The sequence below is a fragment of the Epinephelus fuscoguttatus genome, linkage group LG21 (genome assembly GCF_011397635.1).
Source record: "Epinephelus fuscoguttatus linkage group LG21, E.fuscoguttatus.final_Chr_v1".
In the NCBI taxonomy this organism is placed as follows: Eukaryota; Metazoa; Chordata; class Actinopteri; order Perciformes; family Serranidae; genus Epinephelus; species Epinephelus fuscoguttatus.
Window position 1 is genome coordinate 21,552,876 of NC_064772.1, and position 22,278 is coordinate 21,575,153.

The 22,278-nt window shown below is 42.1% G+C and overlaps 3 protein-coding genes across 12 annotated transcripts in view; 1 reads left to right on the plus strand and 2 right to left on the minus strand.

Annotated features, from left to right (window-relative positions):
* Window positions 1-1,331: 1,331 nt before the first annotated feature.
* Window positions 1,332-10,529, minus strand: armc1 (armadillo repeat containing 1). 2 transcript variants are annotated; one of them, XM_049565232.1, is made up of 7 exons: window positions 10,321-10,529; window positions 9,215-9,423; window positions 8,379-8,470; window positions 5,762-5,954; window positions 5,071-5,187; window positions 3,367-3,441; window positions 1,332-2,726 (listed from the first exon to the last, which is right to left on the minus strand). In XM_049565232.1, exons 2-7 carry the CDS (start codon window positions 9,374-9,376, stop codon window positions 2,535-2,537), a joined length of 831 nt encoding a protein of 276 aa, XP_049421189.1. In that variant the 5' UTR covers window positions 9,377-9,423; window positions 10,321-10,529; the 3' UTR covers window positions 1,332-2,534. The 2 variants fall into 2 exon arrangements, with proteins under 2 accessions (XP_049421189.1, XP_049421188.1); XM_049565231.1 differs by having other exon boundaries at window positions 9,215-9,426; window positions 10,321-10,528.
* Window positions 10,530-10,825: 296 nt separating this feature from the next.
* mtfr1 (mitochondrial fission regulator 1) lies at window positions 10,826-17,136 on the plus strand. Of its 2 annotated transcripts, none has more exons than XM_049565727.1 (8): window positions 10,826-10,927; window positions 11,899-12,007; window positions 12,642-12,740; window positions 13,467-13,603; window positions 14,153-14,388; window positions 14,553-14,808; window positions 14,905-15,091; window positions 15,692-17,136. In XM_049565727.1, exons 2-8 carry the CDS (start codon window positions 11,972-11,974, stop codon window positions 15,737-15,739), a joined length of 999 nt encoding a protein of 332 aa, XP_049421684.1. In that variant the 5' UTR covers window positions 10,826-10,927; window positions 11,899-11,971; the 3' UTR covers window positions 15,740-17,136. The 2 variants fall into 2 exon arrangements, with proteins under 2 accessions (XP_049421684.1, XP_049421685.1); XM_049565728.1 differs by having other exon boundaries at window positions 10,849-10,927; window positions 11,902-12,007.
* Window positions 17,137-20,643: 3,507 nt separating this feature from the next.
* pde7a (phosphodiesterase 7A) overlaps window positions 20,644-22,278 on the minus strand; it is a 33,292-nt gene continuing 31,657 nt past the window's right edge. For all 8 annotated transcript variants that reach the window (XM_049564891.1, XM_049564890.1, XM_049564889.1 and 5 more), the window contains 4 exons: window positions 21,998-22,142; window positions 21,804-21,900; window positions 21,519-21,599; window positions 20,644-21,161 (listed from right to left, as the gene is read on the minus strand). In XM_049564891.1, the coding sequence (XP_049420848.1) occupies window positions 20,890-21,161; window positions 21,519-21,599; window positions 21,804-21,900; window positions 21,998-22,142 (595 nt within the window). In that variant the 3' untranslated portion in view covers window positions 20,644-20,889. The remainder of the gene's footprint in view (window positions 21,162-21,518; window positions 21,600-21,803; window positions 21,901-21,997; window positions 22,143-22,278) is intronic.

Genomic DNA, 22,278 nt, shown 5'->3' on the forward strand with positions numbered 1-22,278 from the left:
AGCAGCATCAGTGGCTCCAGGGCCTCCAGCTGGGGCTGGCTGCTGCCTCTGCCTGCCTACCAGCAACAAGGCTGGGGGGAGGTGGTGGGCAGGCCACAGGATCGCCCTGGGGCACCTCACTCATGCACCAGTAAAGAAAACCGAATTTCTACTCTCTGTTGGCTAAGAATGGTCCCTGCCTTCAGCAATTTGATTTGAGAAAGTGAGGTCTACAGCACTGGTGTGACCACTGCACATGCCATGAGAGTGCAACACTGGGAAATGATAGGTCAAGATTATGTTATCATATTCAGCATAACCAGCTGCAAAAACTCTGCTAAAAATAAAAAGCACCAGACACAATTTGATTTTAAGTTTATCATTGTTTGCATTAACAGTGTAAGGGAATCTACAGCTTTAACATCTGCGTTACATTATATTACATCTGATGACAGACGCATGAAGTCTGTACACATGAAGTTACATTTTTGAGGACTTACTTTGTGGTATGTCGTCCTTACAGATGTGGTTAATCTAACAGTGGTGGGTAATTTACAATTGAATCAAGACATAAGAACAGTTTTAAGAAACAATGTTCAAGTATTTCTCTGCAGTATGAGCTGTCACCAAATATTAAAAATGAAATTACAAGATGCAACTTAGAGATTAAATCTGTGCAAAAACGGACAAATAAAGAAGAAATTTTAATACTGACGAGAATCCTGACTTTTAACTAATAACTTTTATTCAAAAACATTATTTTAAAGGCTGATCTATGATGACTACACTTAATGCAAAACATTATTATTGCTTTTTCCAGAGAATAGCCACCGTCAATTCAGATTACTCAGGTCGTTCTGTGCCATTCCCCTATCCGTTTGACCTCAACCAACTGTGACGTCTCTGCACCATCAGAACAATAAAAGTCGCCCGGTCAGCACTGTATATAATAATCATTAATGACACTCACACAAGTCAGAGGAGATAATAATTAAACCTGGTGTGAGTCACGGGTTGTAAAGATTAAAGAAAAGGAGCTAAGAGCGTTAGCATTAGCTGCTGTTATCCTATTTTGTGACATAAAATGCAAATGAGTATTACAAAAACAAAATTTTCCTTCACATGTAAAGTCTGAGATTTTAGGGAATCAGGCACCATATACAAAATGTACATAACCACACCCTTGTTCCAGTATCCCACTACTGCTCATGTGACAGCATTAGTGAGTCCTCTGTACTGTATGTGTGTGTGTTTGTGTGTGTGAGCGTGCACCAACATGATCTTTGCTTTAAGGACACTGCTGGCTAAACTGAAAACTGAACTAAACAGGTGAGGCTACAATACTGTTTAAAAAAAAAAAAAAAAAAAAAAAAAGATGTCCAGTGGGAGTCTGGGTAACACGGGGAAACGTTTGACAAGCAGGCGGCTAACAGGTTTGTCTTCCACATGCTGAGTAAGAGTTTTACTAAAACTACAGAAGACTGTAACGCTGATGTGAGATAGAGGGCTGAAAGCAGAGGTAGCCTAAAGTCTGTGCAAGTAACACAAGGAGCTGTCAGTCAACTCACAGCTTCTGCAAGCTCACATTGGGTTTTTATTCCTGCATTATAGCATCATCAGAGGAGTCCAGCCATAGAAACATGTCTATGAGTCCAGCTAAACGCAAGGAAGGGTGTTATATTGATCGGCTAAGGAGTTCTTCTTTCAGGATGCAACAGTATAATGCTTGTGGGCCAGTGGCTGAATGGGCTGCGGCCTCTTGCTGGTGTCTAGTTTTCTATTTCTACTATAGAGACGTACCTCAGTCAGCTACAAGCTATGGGAGGCCGGCTGCTGCTGCTAAGGGCCACCTGGGAGCGTTACATCTGACATGCTCGGAGCTCTTAAATTATTTGAATGACTGATGGAAAAATATTAAAGTAAAATGTCAAAAAAAGGCACACACAACAGTCACAGATCTAGGCATCAGGCAAGATTGGCACAAAAGACTCGTAGCATGCTAATAAAACTGAAGGGGGAAGACAAAATTAATTAGAAAATTAAAGATGGAAATAATGTATCGTAAAGAGGACAATTTGAGGAAGCAACCAAAAATCATGCACAAAAAAAGGAACTTTCAACGTAATCAAAATCAGCCTCAGAATAATTAAATACACCTGCCACATTTCAACTCTGTCAACGCAGCCATACACATTTCCAGAATGCTATTTGGTTTCGGCTGATTTGAAGTCCTCTGGCTATGTCTTGTGAGATACATATGCAGCTAGTATATAGTTGTGCACATATAGCCAGTAGTGGGATTTGTAGCTCAGTATATACACAAGTTTAAGTTATTGCAGGTTCCACTTGGCAGTCCAGCACTTGTCGCACACATGTGGCCGGCTTCTGTGTGCTTAGCGGAGAGAGAGGGGGGAGTCTAGACTAGTGTAGGGCCGTGAGGCAGGGCTTAGTCCGGGGTGAGGCTGAGAGACGCTAAGGCTGCAGCTGGATGGTACTTTAGAGGAGACAGGGAGCAGAGAGAGAGAGAGAGAGAGAGAGAGAGACACAGGAAGTGGTCACCAGTAAAAGGAGCGTGTCAGGAAGTTGGCGGCCGTGCTGAGCCAGCCCATGCCGTCTGTGATGGAGCCTACGCGCGTGACGGCTTTGTCCTGCTCCTGGGACGGACTCTCCTCCTCGGGCAGGTAGTCTGGGATGTCGGTGTTCTCCTCTACCGGCACCACGGAGCCCTCTTGGAATGGCAAAATCAGCTGTGCAAACACAGATCATATTTTTGTTTTAATTACCAGAAGAAACAATAATTTGTGTTAATATCATCAAAATTTGTCCAAAAAACCTGATGTATGGAATTCTAAGACTAACATAAAGCACAGTTGTTTGACCACAGAGCCAAATAATCCTCACGTGGAGGCAGATTACATAACTGAGCCAGCTCTGACCCCTGCTGGCCGCAAAATGTATGACTATAAATGTGCCCAGTGCCAATTATTTCTCATTATTTGAGCAACAATTCTTTACAGTTTGTTGTAGAACAAACACTTTGGACTTTCATATTTTTGTTAGCAGCTTCAAATTCAGCTCCACTACATTTGTGCTGCAAATTGGTAACACTGCTGTAAAAAAAGGTGCAACGAGGGACTGGTCATGTGTTTGGCAAAAAGAAACTAGCCTACAGGCTGAGGCAGAGATGTGACTAGCTAATCATGTCAGTGTGAATAAGTCTCAGCCACAGGCAAGGGCGGCTACACTGCCTGTACAGCGATACACACAACATACAGTGGGCAGGCTGATCAACTGGAAATGAGTCTTACATACAGCAATTTAAAGTAAATCAAGACCTTACAGTTTGTTTCTCTCCCACATATCAGTCTCTCTCTCAGCTGTCCTTACCTCTCCTCCATCATCAGTCTTCACCACCTGCTGCGCCTTCATTACTTTGGTGGAGTTGATTGCTGTGCCCAACGCCTGTGAGGGGGGGAAAACAACTTTTGTGATCATTTGTGATGCTTTTTATTTCTGTCAGCTCAAAACATCACCAGAACTCTTGGTAAAGCAAATGTTAATGCTAAATACTGCTGCTGCTTTCAGTATTTTTGGTACCAAAACCAATATCAAAGTTATGCCCAAGACATCCAACCAGTTGGATACAGTATATATAAGTGTGAGTGTTAAAGGTCCAGTGTGTAGGATTTAATGGCATCTAGCAGTGAGGTTGCACAACTGAAACTTATTCCATGTGCCAAGCGTGTGGGAGAACTACAGTGGCTGATGTGAAAACGCGAATGGTGCTATCTAGAGCCAGTGTTTGGTTTGTCCATTCTGGGCTACTATAGAAACAACATGGTGGACTACGTGGCAGACGACCCACTCTGTCTGTAGATATAACTGTGTCTTTCTAAGGTAATGGAAACATGATTCTTATTTTCAGGTGATTATAAACTAATGAAAACATAGTTATGAATATTATATACAAGTTCTGCCAATAGACGCTCCTAAATTCTACACGCTGGACATTTAAGAGTACATTTTTATCAGTTTTAGGCAAACCTGACCTTTTCTGATTAAGCTTGACGACTACTTGCAAGTTGTACATACCAGTGATGAAGTTCATATTTAACTTTTGTTGCATTTGTTACTTTTGCAGTGACTGAAGGGAGCAGATTCCTCCTCTTTTAATATCAAAAACAGGCAACAGCACAGCAACCAATAGATGACAGTGACATTTGTCTTGCTATAGATGTTTCCAAGTGTTTTAAAATGCTATTACGTCAAGTTAAAATACATTAAGTGTAACAAGTTTCACAGAGATTGTGCTATAGGGCCGCAAGAAAGTCCCTTTTGTATGTTGCATTTATATTTTTACACAGAGTCAAATAACAGCAGCATCATGTCACTCCAGTGTGTGATTTTGGAAAGTATGCCGGCATCGTGGAAGCATAAGAGACATGACAACGAGACATTTAACACAACCAATAGCGTTTGCCTATAGTGTGACATATAACATACGTGTCGGCAGTGCTTTCTGAACAATAACAGTGGCATAACATGGCAACAACAATCATTTACCGTCCCTGTTATATGGCAGCTGATCTCAACTTCTGCTCGGAGGGTTAGAATCTCCCGGACCTCATTGTTTTCCCAATTTGTGGACATTTTCGGCTGCTGTTCTTCGAGTTAGCTGCGAACTGATGCTAGCTGCATTTTAAATCTCCCAGGGGTGGGTTGCACACATAACATGTCGTCAAAACGTCACACCTGTCCTGCTCCTGCTGGCTGTCCCTTTTATAGACACCGATTCGGCACTGCTATTATCACAGCTGCCATCTTAAAGGTGACAAAGTCTTTCCACCCATTCTCTGATTGTACCTTTTATGAAGAGCAGTGCACCAGAATAATGGCGCCACATTTCAACCAAGAACAGGCAGTTCAAAAGGGGCTACGGACACTTGACAAAACAGTGTTGTCTTTAGTAATCAATCAGGAAAGGTACAGATAAAACACAGTTTATTCTTTAAATTAAAACTGGGAAGCTGATGAAATAAATAACTGGTTCTAAGTTCCTGGATGAATTTCTGCATCAGGACAGACATTTACCTCAGCTTTAAGGTCAGAGCGGATCCTGACAACACATCTCTTGACAGCCATCTGGAAGGTGAAGCTGATGACCCCTCGAATCTTCAGCAACGCCTCCTCACAAAGGCTCCTTCGAGTCTGATGACAAACAGGACACAGTTCAAAGGCATGACTAGAAACAACAAGGCCAACATGACATGAGTTAATGGCACGAGTGCAGTATGGCTGGAAATGTGGATGCTGCAGATTCAGCAACAGTTTAATTAGGTCAAATGTGGCCATAAAAATATATGATAAAACATTATATTGCTAAATACAACATGCACTTGAGAAACAGAGTTTACATGTCTATGGTTTCCAGCTGCCACAGCGCTGTGTGTTTGTGCTGTAGTGATAGCGATGCAGCCCACCAGAGGCCGTCTGTCTGCTGTAATGTAATCTGGCTAGGTGCAAGCTTCCTGCAGAGCAGCATTCAGGTTCAATCTCAACGTCCTGCTGTTCAATGGCTGACATTTACAACCTGACCCCTCCACCCCCTTATCATGTGCCAGATAGACGCCGCTAAGCCGCACTGACAACGCTGTGATAATGACAGCAGCAAACACAATGGCCCCAAAAAAGATTTTTGTGCATTAACAGACATTTGGTGTGTTTGAGCATGACGGATGAGTGCCAGCATGTCGTGTTAAGTCCTCAATGTGTGATCACTCACAGGATCATCCAGTCCATCAATGTGCAGCACCACAGTTTTGGCCCTCTTGTTGTTGGAGCCCAGGAAGAACTGGGCTTTACGCTGGCAGGAAGCAGCCGCTGCCTCAGCCTGCTCGGCCTGTTCTTTACCAGCTAACTGCAAGATCTCATAGATCTCAGAGGCCAGCAGTTTGGTCTCCCCGGGTGACGTACTCCTTTGGTGACAGAGAGAGGGTAAAGAAAGGGAGGAGGGGGGGACAATCAGTAAAAAATATTACTTACATTGGGGTTTTTTTGGGGGGTGAAATGTAGTTTATGTACACACAAGTGATCAGTAGCATATTTGTAGGTACATCTGTAACAACACTAAAGGTGCAATGCAGTTCAGTGTAGGTATGATGATGTAAAGAGTAGGTAACCTGAGTCATGTGCACTTTCAAATGGTCACACTATTGTGACAAAATTCTTCTGTTAAAGGCGAGATAGCAAACCACTGCCAAAGCAGACATATTATGAAGCCTGTATGCCTCTGTCTGTGTGAGAGAAGAAGTGTAAATTGTGCCTAAACTTGAAATTAAGTTTCCATTTCATAACCTTCAATGGATGAAGCCTGAATCTGACCATGTCCTTCCTGTTCTAACACTGGAGATGTAGACCTGATCTCAAGGATGCCGCAGTGACAGACAATGCAGCTGGAGATTGACAGGAAATGAGGAAGACACAGGGGAAAGGGCCACAGGTTGGAATCGGACCCAGGCCCCTGCAAAGGACTCAGCCAATATAGGGCGCACACTCTACCAGGAGAGCTAGAGGTCGCCCTGCAAAGACTAACGTTAACCAAGTGTTATATTGTCTCTGTGGAGCTTAAATGAAGTGTGTTTTATGATGAGTTAACAAGGTAATCAAGCTAGTCTTAGTTCAGAGAAACTTGGACTGGTGTGTGTCTGTATTTTTATGTATAAATAGTTGCAAGAATACTCCCTTTCCCTTTCTGTGTTTATTGTGCTGTTTAAAAAGGTAGTGAAGTCTCTGCTAAAACTACAGAGGATACCTTTCTCACTATATAACACTGTAACATAAACTCAGCAATCCACAATTTCTCTCTAGCAGCAAGGCAATCGAGACGGTGCACTGAAAACGCCTCTCCATGCTTCATACTTTGTGAGTGACCTTAGTGAGCTGCCACAAGTCAGTTTGTTTAGACTTAAGTTTAGATACACATAAAAATGGCCACTGCTCTGACCATCCTGGTATGTTGGTCTGAATGGGAGTGTCCGTTCAACTCTCTATTTCTCTGGTTCACACTCATGATAATTAAGCCTATTCTGCACTTCAGTCATGTTTTTACTGCCTGTTTAGCAAAAAAAAAATCCACAGCAGAGCATAATATTTTAGTGGGCTGCAGCTTTACTTAAAGAAGCCACATGAGGTCAGTTGCAGTTGCGGATATTTTGTGAGGGATCCTGAGATAAACCTGCAGGCTACACGGCTTCATATGTCATCAAGTCATCACTCCTTCCATAGTAACCACATACGACATCAGCTGTCTGGCCTGGGTGCCCTCTGGGAGCCTGGTGCTCTCCAGCACCATACAACACATCCTTACTCCAGCTCTATGGAAGGCAAACACTCTCTCGGATTGATTTCATCATCTATTCTTTACGTTCATGCGCTGAATAAGAGGCCACGTCTTCCTGAGCTTCAGATCTTAAAAAAATGGTATTCACACCTGTTTGGTGCAACTATGCTGGACGGCCCCTGTCAGCCATGTGTTCCCACTCTGTCCAGCTATGATCGACCTCTACCCAAAGTCAGATTGACTGGACTGCGAGCAGGGAAAGCTGCTGCCGTTACTGCAGGGCTCCTCTTGATGCCACGCCTGACTAGCTGAAGTGACTGGTGCACTCCAGGGCAAGCAAGAGCTTTGCCGCAGGAGAAAAGGGGGAAGGGGGGGGGCATAATCATACAATCTACAGCCGGCCATTTGAACATAGGTCTATTTCTATCAGGGTGCTGATGATGACCAGCAGCCACTTAGCAAAACTGCCACTGACCCTCGGGTGGGACCAGCTATCTGGAGCAGAACACCACCTCAAAGCAGACCTGCCTTCGACACCACAGAAGTGACCAGAGTGGGTTCATCATGCTCTTTTAGGACATTAAAATTGTGTACAGTGCTTCTAGAAAAGCTCATTAACGATACAAGACCAGCAAGCAACAAAGAAATATGCCTGAAATATACCATGTGTGCAAAATGAGCCACCTCTGCAAAACAACCCGCTAACTCAACGACAAAACAAAAGCAAATATGAGCTCACATCAGTAAAAACACGCAAGTAGAGAAAATGAGAGGTGGCAAGATGCATTAAAATCTATAAGATGCAGAAACAGCAGTTTAACCATTTAGCACCCTGCTCTAATTCAACTTTAATCACATTCATCCTGACATGGCAAAATAGAAGGACATCACCCTGCCTGGAAAATTTGCAGACTGGCACACATTGTGCAAAACAAAAGAAATCCTAGGTTAAGGTTTTATGTAAAGAAAGTGCACAGTGAGCATGTGTGTGTGTGTGTGTGTGTGTGTGTGTGTGTGTGTGTGTGTGTGTGTGTGTGATGAGGTGGTGACAGGGACTTGCTTCTGCATGACATTCTGCAAACTCAGCATCATGCCCAGCTCGCCCTTCATCTTCTCCCTGTTGGCTCGACATTCTGCCAGGTAGCGCACGGCCTGCAAGGACAAGGGCAAGCGTTATCTATCCGCCGCTGAAAGCTGTCAGACCCTTTGTGATATCACAAGAGAGTGAGGGAGCTTTTAGAAAGGGCCAGCATGTGCAGTGGTGAAATATTACATAACCCAAAATAAATACACACGCACCGACCCCGTGTTTACACTTCACGGGTTACCATCAAGGAGCAACTGTTACATAAAAGCACTTAAATGCGCACTCACAATACAAGTCATGTACTGTACAGGAGGGTGGTGGTGGAAGTGCGGAGAGGTTGCTATATCAAGACTTTGTGTTGTGTTTACACCACAAAACAGACAGCAGATGTCACCATTGCGCAGTGTTTTTAAGTATGTAGCTGTTTTAACGTCGCCATGTATCAGCATGTGACTGGGACGCAGAGGTAGGAGAAATGGCCTTCAGACGGTCACTGAGACCGGCTCTAACACTGCTGAACAGCAGGGGGGGGCAAAATATGACATGAGCAGAAAACACCTCAATTACAGAACCAGCAGGGAGCACTACTGCTTATTCAACCAGGACTACTTTAACCTAACAGCTGCTGTAGATATTTCAAATAGATTTATAAATATTTCATGTCTTTCTTTGTATGGCAGCACTGAACATTCAGCCTTGTGTAGTCAAAACTAGTTTTCTTGTTTTTCTTCCACCACCAACTATCTGTGATGTAAAGTTCTTTATGTGTGAACACATGAAGAAAATGTAAATATTCGGATGCTGCTTACCAATAGTGCAGAGTAGACGACCTGTGGGTTGGGGTGGTCCAAAAAAAGGATGAGACCTGGCAGACAGCCTTGGTCTTCTACTATGGCTCTTCGGTTCAGGGGGTCTGCAGCAAGATCTCGCAGCTGGTTCACCACGGCCAGTGCATCCAGCTCCGCACTCATGGTGCCTCTTGTCTTGATGCCACGCACATTAAACCAACCTCTTCACTCTACTGGAAAAAAGATAAGGTAAATCAGGGATCTCACATCATAAAAACGAGGGCTTCAGCTAAACATTCTTTATCGACCTGTAGATTGTCTAAATTAGATGTAAGGACTACAGTGACTATCACGGTTCCCCAAAATCCAAGACGACGAATCAAAATGCTTATTTTTCTTATCACTCATGAAAAAAGCCACAATATATGCAGTTTACAGTAATATGACACCGAGACAATCAGATTTTTACATGTGAGAAGCTTGAACCAGTTAATGTTTGGCCTTTTATTTTAATAAAGGTCATTATTATTTGATTGTCAATGATTGCTCACAAATAATTTTCTATTAATCAACTGATCAAATTGATCTGTGGTACCATCTGTTGCAAAACTACAAATAATTTGATGCAGGAAACAAACCAACAAACAAAACACCCTAAAATGTGTTTTAAAACCAATTTGGTGCAGAAAAATGATGCACGTTACAAAGTGAGGTGTCAGTTGCATGTACTAGTGTCAAACTTTTACAATTATCCCATTGTCTTACAGCACGTTTCACTGATTTTTTGGAGTTTTTGAGGCTGTACATCAGCAATAACCTCCATCCATTGTGCTGCACAACCTGACAGGTTGGTGACACCTGTAAAGTTACTTAAATGCATTGTTAGAAGATTTAAGAACATATATTTTAGCATAGTTTGTTAAGCTAATTCTGAAAGCCATACGGTTTAACCCCACGCATACTACTGACAGAATCACGAAATCTTCGTAACCCAAAACACAAGTACCCGTTTTTGCCAAAGACACTTTCTACGACCCCCAACCTCACCTCAAATCACGCCCTGTGGTACAGAGGCGATTCGGCAGCTAAGCTAAGCTAGCTAACGTCACTTGACAATTACAACATACCTTTCTGTCAGTTTTTAGTAACACCATGAGACAACCCCACTCGACTTCAGTTACAACAGATGCGACAACGACGTCACAAAAAGTCCCGATGCCACCACAAAACTGTAACAGGACAATTTAACTAACGCTAGGCCTGCGCCTCTTTCTTTACTATGGTCCCGTCGCTAGCAGCTGTGCTCACTGTTTGGGTTTTGTGGCACATCAATGGGTACAGCTGTTATGTGAACGCAGACATCCCAGTTTTCCATAAGAATCCCAGCAGGTTAACGCGGACATATCCCCACCGGCAAACGTAGGGAAGTATAACGAACATACACACGATTTATGGTATTTGATTGGACGCTATAGTTTGATTGACAGATATGATACCAAATCATTAGATAGTTTTGTTTTGAAGGTGAAATCCAATTGGTTAATTTATCTATCAATCAATATGGCTAACCAATGGTGGCATTCCATGGCTACAACCTATCCATTGTAATCTGTATAATCCCATTGGCCCTAACGTGTATTCCCTGAGTGTTCCCTGTTTAGTCACCGCCTGCTGCAGATGTCCGTCCGTTGACAAGGTGGAAAAACTTGGAGTTGTTTGCTAGCGTCAGACTCGGTAAGTTAGTTTCAAAGTCACGCACTGACACAGCCGATTATCGATTATGGATATAACGTTAACACAGTTGAATATCAAACGTTGGGGGTAACCAGAACTGCGCGTGTCTTCAATATATCCTAATACATTTGTCAGCGGTTGTTAAAGTTAGCTGGAGTTAGCTAGCCTGCTGTCCCTGTTAGCATTTAGCCACATAGCCCGCTAAAGTTAGGATTCGCCGGTTTTGTTAGCTTTAATTAGCTTAGCCAGCACATTAGCCTGTCGTAAACCCCCTAACACCTGTGACAGAGCTGCCACTGACTCACTGTTATTCGTTTCTTGGTATATTGTGTAAGTTCTCAGCTCGCAAAACAACAAACAGCGGTAAATGTTAGCTTGGAAACGTTTGCTCGCATAATTATGGTGAGACATGGATGCTCTCAGTGGGAAATTGCAGTGTTATAGCAGTCAAGTGACAAGTCAAGTTAGCATCGCAAAACAAACAACACAAAAGGCAGTGTTAAGTACATTAAACCAGTTATACATCTCTGACTGTGCTTTATTTGTTTATGCATCTTTAGCTAATCTTAGCTACTTAGCCTTAACTCATTATCCTGCTGTATGTCTTTTTATTATTTGCATAAGTGCCCCTGCTTAAATAGAAGCTTTACACTTCTTAATAAATATTATTCATGTGAAGATTATAACTTTCAATTACTTTGTTTCCACTGACAGTTGTGTTACATGCCGCACTTGTCAGGAAAACTATTAGATAAATCGTATTAGTAATGGTAATATTGGACAGATGACTGTATTGCTTTTTAATTTTAATATCAGTCTATACCACCAAAGGCTGATCCAGAGTGTATGCCAGTTGTACAGGAGCATCTTCACACACCTTGCAGAGGCACAAGAAGTCATTGTTGGTTTTAAGTTTTGTGTTTAAGATGATTCTACCTGAACCTCTTACTCTTGCTCTGTGTTTCCCCTAGAAGACTGTTTGGTGATGATGCCCTCTGTGTTAAGTCATGTGTCTATCTGCGCTTGTGAAACACATCAGCAGGAATGAGTAAAGATAATCCACGGATCGAAATGGACCTGGTATGTGACAGTTTATTTTGATGTCTGACTCAATACATGTCTGCTGAATGCACTGCTTCCATACATTTCAAAATGTGATTTCATTGTCTTACACAGACCTTTGCACACCTCTGTGTTGTGCCTTTGTGTTGCTCTCACCTGAAAGCTCCTTGTTAGGGTCTCTTATGTGCAAGATCTGAGAGATATTGACCATGGATGGACATCAATTTGGATCGTTATACTTAAGGCCAACAATCCAATATCAGCATCACAAAGTGAAAACATTGATACATATAGCCACCTTGAAGATACACCTTTCTTTCAAAATGCTCATTGTACATCTGAGTCACCATTTTCATCTAAGCACATGAGCACACATCCCTTTCAAACGTTAGAACATTGCTAGTGGCCTAGAGCCAGGCAGATAATGGCAAGCAGCCAAGAAAAAGACAATGAGGCATTTACTTATGTTGTCGAATATGGACTGCAGGCCCCGAAATTGAATTGAAATCATATTATGGACTTTAGAATTTCAGCAAATATAATATAATTGTCAAAAAAATAATCAATGATAACTGTAATTTGCAGGTTGTGGCACATTATTTTTTTCTTTTATTAGTGATGTAATTGATGTGTTTTACATTTTGTTTCACAGGCTTTTGGATCAGCCAAGCCTTATGGGTCCTCAAGGAGTATTGTGAGGAGAATAGCCTCTACTCTTCCTCTTCAACCCTGCGCCAGGGTTCATTTTCAGGTGAGGGAATGTTACCCACTATCACAGATATTTTTATATTTTTATAATATTGTGTCATTTAACTGACTTGAACAAGCAGCATGTATATCTTGTATTGTTGTAAGATCACGGCGTGTTGTCACATTTGATATCACCCTGTCTCTCGTGACTGCTGGAGTCACAGTTACGTTTACCTCAGGTCGTGTGACTGTTTTCATTTCTGAACCATAAACAGACAGGATGAAGTCATTGGAACAGAGATATTTTCTTATCCAAAGAGCACTGACTGTGTGTGCAGAAGTTTTTAAACTGTTAACAAATCAACTTTTGAGATATTTCTGTTCAGCACCATGTCATTTTGAAAACTGAACTGCTTTTCTTTACTTTTCTGTCTCTTTCAACACTGTGCGTTCTCTTTTCTTCTTTCTCCTGTCTCCAGCCTCCCTCCCTCGCTCTGAGGAATGCAGTCTGTCTGCTTTAGGTCAGTTTCTTCAGCAACAACCTTGTGCTGATTTAAGACCCACAGAGCTACATTCTAACCTACCTGAACCTTTCATTGACACTATAGAGATCCCCTCACCTCCTCCTTCTTAACTACCCTCATTTCCTATTTTCTACTTGATTACCTCCTTTTATTAGTTGTTGAAATGCCGTGATGTAATGTGTCCTGGTATGTGCTCAACTTTGGCATATCTTTCTGACTTTTTTTTGTCCAAATGTTGAACATAGCTGTTCTCTCTCTGACAGCTTTATCCATACAGTGAGGAGGCTGGTGTCCTGATCAGCGCCAGGAGGCAGAATGGTTTGGTGGCCTCTCTGGCTGATGTCGGCTGGCTTGACAGGGATGAGGAGGATGATGATGACAACTTGTTTGGCAGACCTAGGTGAGAGCAGGATAATGATCTTGTAGAGCCAACGTTTGGCTTACCATTCCACAATCTATGCTCAGGACCAAGGGTGATTGGGACCTTTCTGTTAATGGCCCTTACTCTCTGGAACAACCTCCTTGAGGAAATCAGACTGGGGAGCTCTTTATCTTCTTTTAAATCCCTCTTAAAATCATATTTTTAAGTGTGCTTTAAGTGGGCTTGTGGCCTGAATTCACTCTTTACCTGTTAAGTCACTCCTTAAAACTTATTTATATACATTTTCTGAAATTTTATTCAATCAGTATTTTATGTTTTAATTTTTTTGTATTGTTTTATCAGACTTAATTTACTCTCTCATATGTAGTTTGGTTTGTTCAGTTTAAATAACTATGACACTGTTTTTAAATAGTTTTTATCATTGTCTACTATTTTTTATCTTTGTAAAACACTTTGTTTCGTGAGTTAAATGTTATTATAATTATTAATTATTTCTTGGCTCACATCTTCCAGCAGGATAATTGCTAATTGCTAATAACTGCAAGTAATTCTGTTTTATTGAAACAGGTCAGTAATCCCACCAGGACTCGTGTTTCGAGCCCGCGAGCCTCATCCTCAGAGACAATCCTTAACCCGCCAGAGGTCACTACCGAGCCTGCAGCAGGAGACTCCGGACCCTCAGGGGCCAACAGTCGCCAATGATGAGGCCATTCAGAAGATCAGCGCACTAGAGACAGAACTCGCCAAACTCAGAGCTCAGATAGCACAAATTGTATTGGCTCAGGAAAAGAACACGCAGCCAGGTATCTCTCACACAAAACAGTCTTATCTCTTTCCTTGTGGCGTAAATGCTTTGAGTGATTTGTTTGTTTGCTTCCCTGCAGTGATGTATAATCTCCTGCAGATGGCAGCAGAGTTTCACATGTCACACAGTCTTAAAATTTCTCTTTCCTTTGTCTCACCTCAGCTGCTACCACAGGGACACCTCCACCTCCCCCTCCACCCTGTGGCACCCTGCCTCCCCCTCCCCCACCACCTCCTCCTCCACCACCACCACCACTCTCAAATCTCCAGCGGACATTTTCTGCCATTGACTTGATAAGGGAGCGCAAGGGGAAGAAGACAAACAGCCAGACACTTTTGGATTCAAAGCCGGCAGAAATCCCCAGCATGCTTGACGTCCTGAAAGACATGAACAAAGTCAAGTTGCGATCAGTCAAAAGGTGGCTGTCTGCTTAAACAGTGAATCAGACATGTTTGTATACCACACAAATAATCAAATTCTAATTGTTATTGTTTGTAAACTGTGTGTTTCATAGTCGTCCAGTGGAAGGTGAAGCCAAATTGAAGTCCAGCGATCCTACAGATGCTGCAGCTCTCATCGCAGAGGCCCTGAAACGCAAGTTTGCCCATCGGTATCGACACAACAGCATCAGTGAACAAGGAGACAAGGAGGATTTCACACTTCCAGTTCAAGAAGTAAAACCTCAAACAGAAACCCCTTTGGTGAGAGATGTTACTGTGTACATGCCACAGATGCCACAATATCAGCCATTTATGAATTGTTTTTGTTGATAGTAATTTGAATTACTCCATATAACATTTTTCATGAGGTGGAATTTCATATATTCTTTCCTCATTTTAGGAATCAAGTACATGTAATTTGACTGATCTTGTCTTAAAGGGACAGTTCACCCCTAAATTAAAAATATTTTATAATTTATATAATATAATTTTTCCTCTTACCTGTAATGCTATATATCAATCAAGATTGTTTGGCGTGAGTTGGCGAATGTTGGCGATATCAGCCGTAGAGATGTCTGCCTTCTCTCAAGTATAATGGATCTAGATGTCACTTGGCTTGTGGTGCTCAAAGCACCATCAAAACACATGTGAAAAACTCTACAGCAATGTCTCTTTCCAGAAATCATGACCCAGTTACTTAATCCACAGACCTTGTTGGGAGCAGTTTCATGTAACAACTATTTTCCTTCTACCAAACTCCACCCGCCAACCCTATCACCGTGTAGAAGGAAGTGTGCAGCTACTCACGGATGAGAGGCTCATGCTTGTGACACTTATTCTGTCTTCTGTCTGTTTTCACAGTTTGGGCAGCACATGTTGAAAGCAACTGGAAAAAGGAAGTTCATCTAAACAGATGATTCTGAGCTTGGAGTCCAGATGTGCTGCAGACACTTTGAAGTGCCTTATCAACCTTTTAAATATCAGCTGTTTCTGTAGAAAAACAAGGGATTCTGACTGAAGTAGTCTGCTCCAAGTCTCAGTCATCTCATAGTGTTGTATCTGATTGTCTTCTTGACCATCTGTTTTTGCACTTTTATAACTTATAATATTCGCTTCCTGTTTTACAGACATTTTTTTTGTTAAACTGAATGTTTTTTTGTGTTGAAAAGTTTAAATTCTCTGCTCATATCAGTGGTGAGTGAAAGTGAAGAGGCAACACTACAGAATCGTTTCAATGCTCAATCATAACTTAGGTTTTTGTTAAAATATTGCACGTAACATAGTTGGTCATGTTTGCATTCCCATTGTTCAGGGGGTCTGTGAAAGCTGAAGAGTTCTTCTACCACAGAAGAAAGGGGGCACTTTCTTGCTTGTGGAATATTGTGCTGTATTGTTTATACATGTATGATAGAGTAATTTATGATTGGGATCCTTCTATTTATGTTGTGGTTTAAGTAGGTAATTAAGATTTTAACATAGGTAATTATGCCGTAGATTTTGTTATTAATCATAAGAGGCTTAAACAAGTTTGTACTTTATCTGTTGGACCTGTGTGAGTTGTGTCTCAGGAGCCAGTCTTGCCAGGGCTTGTGTGTTCTTTGCTGGTTCAAATATATGCATCCCAATTTTAGTTGACGTTTATTTCTTTAGTATGATTTGTGTTTGAGAGCCAAAGACATTCCAGTGATGATCTGCGAGATTCTGCCTTTCACTGCCAAATATCTTTTCATATTCCTTTGTATATTTTAAATGTAGGATGACGCTGAAATAGTAAGAAACAAATATGGTAACTGCTGTACTGTTTCCAGGTTATAGGCGGTACAGGTGCATGTTCAGTGTTTTCTTGCTTTATCTTTTTTGATAAGACTGCCCGTTAATCACAAAAAGCTTTCCCAGAACTTAAGACACACATTTCAACATCATCAGTAAAGAAACGCTGCATTGTTGTAGTTAACTGTATTGAAAACACACTTAAGTCACGGGTCCTTTTGTACCCGCTGTTATCAGTATTCCAAAGGTAAAAATGCTCCTGTGCCAGAAATCATCACATTTTCACGCCTCAGTTTGGAAAAACAAAGCGACTCCTCAAGGTCGTGTTTTGTTTTCAGCTCAAAGTGACTGACTGCACATTGTTTCCAGCTCTGTTCATTATGCCAGTGTGGTTGCTGCTTCAAGTCAACTCTACTAGTATTAGCTTTTTATAAGGGAAGGTGGACTGGATGTGTCAGTAGTCGAATTTTGTAGAAGAGTCGTCTTCCATAAAAACTGTTTTGACAAATCTTTAAATTAAAGTTGTTCTGTCCTGATTTGCTGTGGTGTACGTTTGTCATTTGAGTTTTAACCAAATGAAAGTCACCTGCTTTCGTATTGAATTGCCCCTTAAGAGTTGGGATCAAAGATTATGAAGTGCAACATAACTTAAAGGAGACATTGTTGATTTACAATTTACATTATTCTGCAAATGTCAACTAGAGCAGTGTTTCTCAAATGGGAGTACTGCAGGAGGTACTGTGATTTTATTTTATTTTTTTAGGTCCCATATTATACTAATTTTCAGTTTTATATTTTTGGTTTCTCCTAGAATGCGTCTACATGCATCTAAAAAACAAAAAAACATTTTTCTTATACAGTCTGCCTCATTATACCTCTATTTACCCTCTGTCAGAAACACTCCATCATAACTTGTCTCTTTAAGGCCTTGCCTGAAAAAACCTGTTCCACTTGGTCAGCATTTACAGGTCTTCCACACCTGCGCTCTTGGCGTCTCTGCATTATCATTGCTGTTGGTATAACTACACTTTAGCAGCACTTCTTTTTGGACCAGTTTTACTGGAATAGCATTTCTAGGCAACTGCTTGGGTCCATGTTTACTACCTGTCAGCTGATGTCATTCATAAACATTAGCTGTGTCTCAATTCAGGGGGTGCAGCCTTCAAAGGCTGCATTTGAAGACCGATTGCATCACATTCGTGCGACCAAGGCTGTCCCATATCGAAGGCTCCTTCAGATGCAGCCAAGAAATGCAGCCTTCTTTCCCAGAATTTGGAGGATGCAACAGATGAATCCTTTGTGGCCCAGCCTATACCAAGATGCATTGCACAGTGGTGACAATTATACATTAAGTCAAGTTAACTAACAGTTGTTAACCTGCTACCGGTTAACCGTTGTTAACATTACTATTAGCTAAAAGCACACATCTTAAACAATCTTAATTTAATAAGTTATCCTGAAAACGGTCCATCAGCCTGGAACATATCAAACGGCAGTGTCTCCGGCGGTGACACATCTCAAGTGTTAAATGAAAAATATTCATATAATAATCTCTGGGTCCATGATTTAGGGCTAACTAATTTGCTAGCTTACTCCTAGCACAGCTGTTTGCTAGGTAACAGTATTGCTAACTGGTCCACGCAAGAACAACTGGTGATGCACCCAGGAAATCCTCTGTAGACCAGACCGTCCCATTTGAGACTGTTCGGTTTGGCTGATGCTGTCTCCCAAGGATGTAGCCGACATCGACCGTGAAGGCTGCATCCTTCAAGGCTGCAGCCCCTGAACTAAGACACAGGTAGAGTAAAACATTCCAGCAGGAAATACAAAGGGACCCAATTTAAATGTTTGTTGGAAGTTTGAATCTAGCTGTGACATCACAAAGTCCTGACAGCTCATATGGAAGGAACGGTTTCTGAATATGGTCTGTGTGCAGCCTTTTGATACTTTCACAGTATTTATATAACACCTTTACCTGCTTTATACTAAAGGTCCAGTGTGTAGGATTTAGTGGCATTTAGCTGTGAGGTTGCAGAACTAAAATGTCTCCCATGTGCCAAGCGTGTAGGAGAACTACAGGGGCCAATGAGATGAGGAAACGTGAAGGATCCTATCGTTTGATTTCTCCGCTACTGTAGAAACATGGCAGACATAAAAGAGTTATGAATGTACCATTTCTGTCAATATAGAAATATTGTTCTGACAGCAAAAGGACATAACGAGGGACATAGCTGGACCTTGAGCTGAATAAAGATGGCTGTCGGCGCTAGGGCTGCCTAAACACGCTGCAAACAATTTATAGATTCTGAAAGAATACTGAAACAAAGCAGTGTGTGACTGAGATACAGCCTTTTTTTTATCTCTGGAAGAAAAAGAAAAGACGCGGACAAGCACGAAAGAAAGAAACAAGCTGGACACTGAGCAAACAATTCACCTGTGGAAAATTGACCTGAAGGTATGGAAGGCATCCTGGGTTGCTATGAATTAATGAAAGAAATATATGCCTCTATCCTACACACTGGACCTTAAAAAAAAGACATGGGAATCTGACTTTTTACGACATGGAACCTTTAAAATGTTGCCTTGCCGTTGTGAGAACCGCTGGACTAGAGTGTTGAACTACCTGCTTTAAATGTGTGAAAGTCAAAGAGACTTTTGTCAACAACAGGTTTTATTATTCAAATTGTAACTGCAACAGGCATGTATCAAAAAGGTCAATACAGCAAAGCCTTTACAAAATCTGGCTCGACACCGAAGTCTTCCCAAAAATGGCTGTCGCAACAAATTGTAAACAGTTTTATCAACAGTCTTACAGCACTTACAGCAAAATACAAATCAGCTAAAGTAAGAAAAGCACCTGTTATCTTTCAAAATGTTTAAACACAAACACAATTTTGTGCCACTATACAGAATCAAAGTAGACAAACCAAACACAAAGAAATGGAATGTTCAAAAGTCACTCGACCATTTTGTTTCCGTACAAAAAAGACAGCTGGAGTTGTTCCTCACAACAAAAAGGCAAAGGGATCGGACAGTGCATTCAAAGACAAGCACACCATGCACTTGATGGGAACAGGAGCTGGTTTGGTCACTTAGCATAGTTTGTGCATAGTTATAAGGCATCAATCAAGCAGTCCTTTAGGTTGCATGTGGCTGTGAGAGACATTCTGCGGAGAGGGAGAGTCTCCTTCAGTAGAGCCTAGCAAGGAAAAAAACAACCCCGCATCATCCGCAGTCACCCCCTCCCCCCCCTCCCTCTTGATAAGAGACTGGCAAAACCCTGAGCGAGTCGAGTTGCGTGGAGTGGAGTTCCAGGTGAGATGCATGTGCAGTGAGTAACTGATCTCCAGTCTGGGAGGGAAGCTACCCCGAGTTCAACCAGCACTGGAAGATTTGGAAACATCATCAGAAAAGGACCAATGTCTACAATACCTTCAGGGTCTCTTGGAGATGTCATGGAGACGAAGCTGCACATCCAACACCGTCTTTATTTGGGAGTGCAAAAACACGTTGTAGCACAGGTGGAGTTACTTATGGCATCTGGTGTGTTTGAATAAGGTTCTGCTCATGGCTTCAACAGTGGGATGACAGTTCAAACAAGTGGTTCTTCACATCTGTGCTTCGAAGGCAAACTGTGGAGCCGACATGATTCACTTCAGTTCAAGGGAAAGAAACAACAAACACGGAGATGCGTAAACAGTCTTCGTAGAGGCAGCAAAAGGACTGGGCTTGTCACATTTTTTTTTTGTTTTTACATGAGGAAGAATCTTCAATACAAATGCAACATGGCATTACTTTAAAGTCTCAGGAGGGTCTCATGTCTGAATACTCCAGTTGTCTCAGTCAGTTCAGATCACTCTTCAAATCTTTGTTTTCAAATGGCACTTCAAAAATACCAGAAAAAATGTCTTCTTCAGTTTGTATACTGCTTTCCCCTTAAGGTTCATCAACAAAAAAGAAAGTGGTGTGTTCAGTCAGTAATGCCAAAACTACAGTGGACAAATAAATAAAACAAAGCAAATAAAAGAAAATACAGCAGTAGCCAAATGAGGTATCTATGTATTGCTCTATGCCAAAAAGAGGAATTAAAAATTAAATAAATTAAATAAAATCAGTGGTTTATCAAGATGAGAGGCAAAAGCAACAAAACATAAACAAGGTGTTAGGATCAGGTGGGGCAGCAGCAGGGCTGCAGGCCGTTGCGTGTCCCACCCGGCCCCCAGTGTGTGTGTAATACGGCCCTGAGGCCGGGGTTTCGGAGGTTGAGGTGAAAGGGCACAAGAGGAGTGTCAGGATTCTCTGCTTCCCTGAGGTATTTCTTTGGAGCTGGTTCCTCCTGTGGCTGTAGCTATGTTGCTGTCTCTTCGAGTGGCGGCGTCAGCGTCTTCTGTGTCCGTGCCGGCTGCGCTGGGTTCCGCCTCCTCAGAGGTTTGTTCCTGCTGTAGGCCACCCCAGCTGGCCTTGTTCAGCCCCATGTGGCCTAGCATGGTCTGGGACAGACGTGTGTCAGAGAAACGGGCCCACTCTGCGAAGAGCGGCTCTGCCACGTATGTCATGAAGCCTGAAGGGGGAGAAGAGTCAACAGACACAGATTGGGGCTGCAGATAAGGCACAAGTTTTAGGTGAAAACTTTATACAACAAATACACAACCACAGAAATAGAGATGAAACACCCATTCCCACTCAAATCAACATAGCAGGAGCATCAGAGCAGTGGCCATTTTTATGTGTACTATTGCCGTTATTGTAGTAGGCTAACTTCCGTATAAACAAACTGACTTTCAGCCTCACTGACGTGTGTTGTGACATGACAACTAAAAGCAATAACCATTTTCTTTTGTACGTGTCAAATGACCACGGCAAACTGCCCAATGTTCTCTCTACTCTCTATTTCTTTGTATGCAACACAGCTACTTACCGATCTGAATGTTGCCAACTGTGTTGATCCCTCTGTCACAAAGTGGGCTGACTTCAAGTTTGTGCTTCTTCTCAATGTCTCCTAAAAGAGTTTCACATCATAGAATTAATATATGAGCTATTTCAGGGCATTATATGTTCAACTATTACAGAATGACTTTGTTACAGAGAATGAACACAGAGTGAACAAAGAAGGAGCTGTAGTGGGACCAAAGAAAAGAGCAAACTAAATAACCGAAGGAGAATGACAAACAATATAACAGCAGGCAGCAGAAAAGATGATAACCTTGCTGGAAGAACTCCTCTGTCACTTTCTCACTCCACTGTTTGCTCAGCTCCCAGGGTCTGCAGGGGTTACAGATATCTGCACACTTCAGAGCCATCTGTACAGGGCGGGAGTAAAAACAAATTAAGAGCCTGCACTTTTGCCGCAGAGATGCGTAAGTTGTGTGCGTTTATGTGACAGAGGAGGTAACCGACCTGCAGGATGAAGTGACGGTGGCTGGCGTTGCTCAAGCACAGGTTATCCTGGTCCAGGTGCCTGCGAAACCTAGACAGGTACTCGTTCTGTCTGCTGATGTCCGTGGCCAGGATTAAGGAGCCCAACTCCCTCTCCATGTTGAGGCTGAGGGGTCAGAGAGATGAGATGATCAGATTGTTTAGCACTGGCTGAGGCATCTGATGCCATTTTCTCTGTGAGCTCAGCAGAGAAGTCTTTTGAAATAACTTCAATTGGAGTTTTCTTGGCACACTGAGCATCA

Bases quoted from the DNA above. Each gene is read 5' to 3' on its own strand.
- armc1 (XM_049565232.1), bottom strand. From the start codon at position 9,376: ATGAGTGCGGAGCTGGATGCACTGGCCGTGGTGAACCAGCTGCGAGAT. The intron at 8,471-9,214 runs GTAAGCAGCATC...TTGTCCTTGCAG, and splicing joins TCGTCTACTCTGCACTATTG to GCCGTGCGCTACCTGGCAGA. The intron at 2,727-3,366 runs GTAAGGACAGCT...GTGTTTGCACAG, and splicing joins AGACTGATGATGGAGGAGAG to CTGATTTTGCCATTCCAAGA.
- mtfr1 (XM_049565727.1), top strand. From the start codon at position 11,972: ATGAGTAAAGATAATCCACGGATCGAAATGGACCTG. The intron at 12,741-13,466 runs GTGAGGGAATGT...TCTCTCTGACAG, and splicing joins GCGCCAGGGTTCATTTTCAG to CTTTATCCATACAGTGAGGA. The intron at 14,389-14,552 runs GTATCTCTCACA...GTCTCACCTCAG, and splicing joins GGAAAAGAACACGCAGCCAG to CTGCTACCACAGGGACACCT.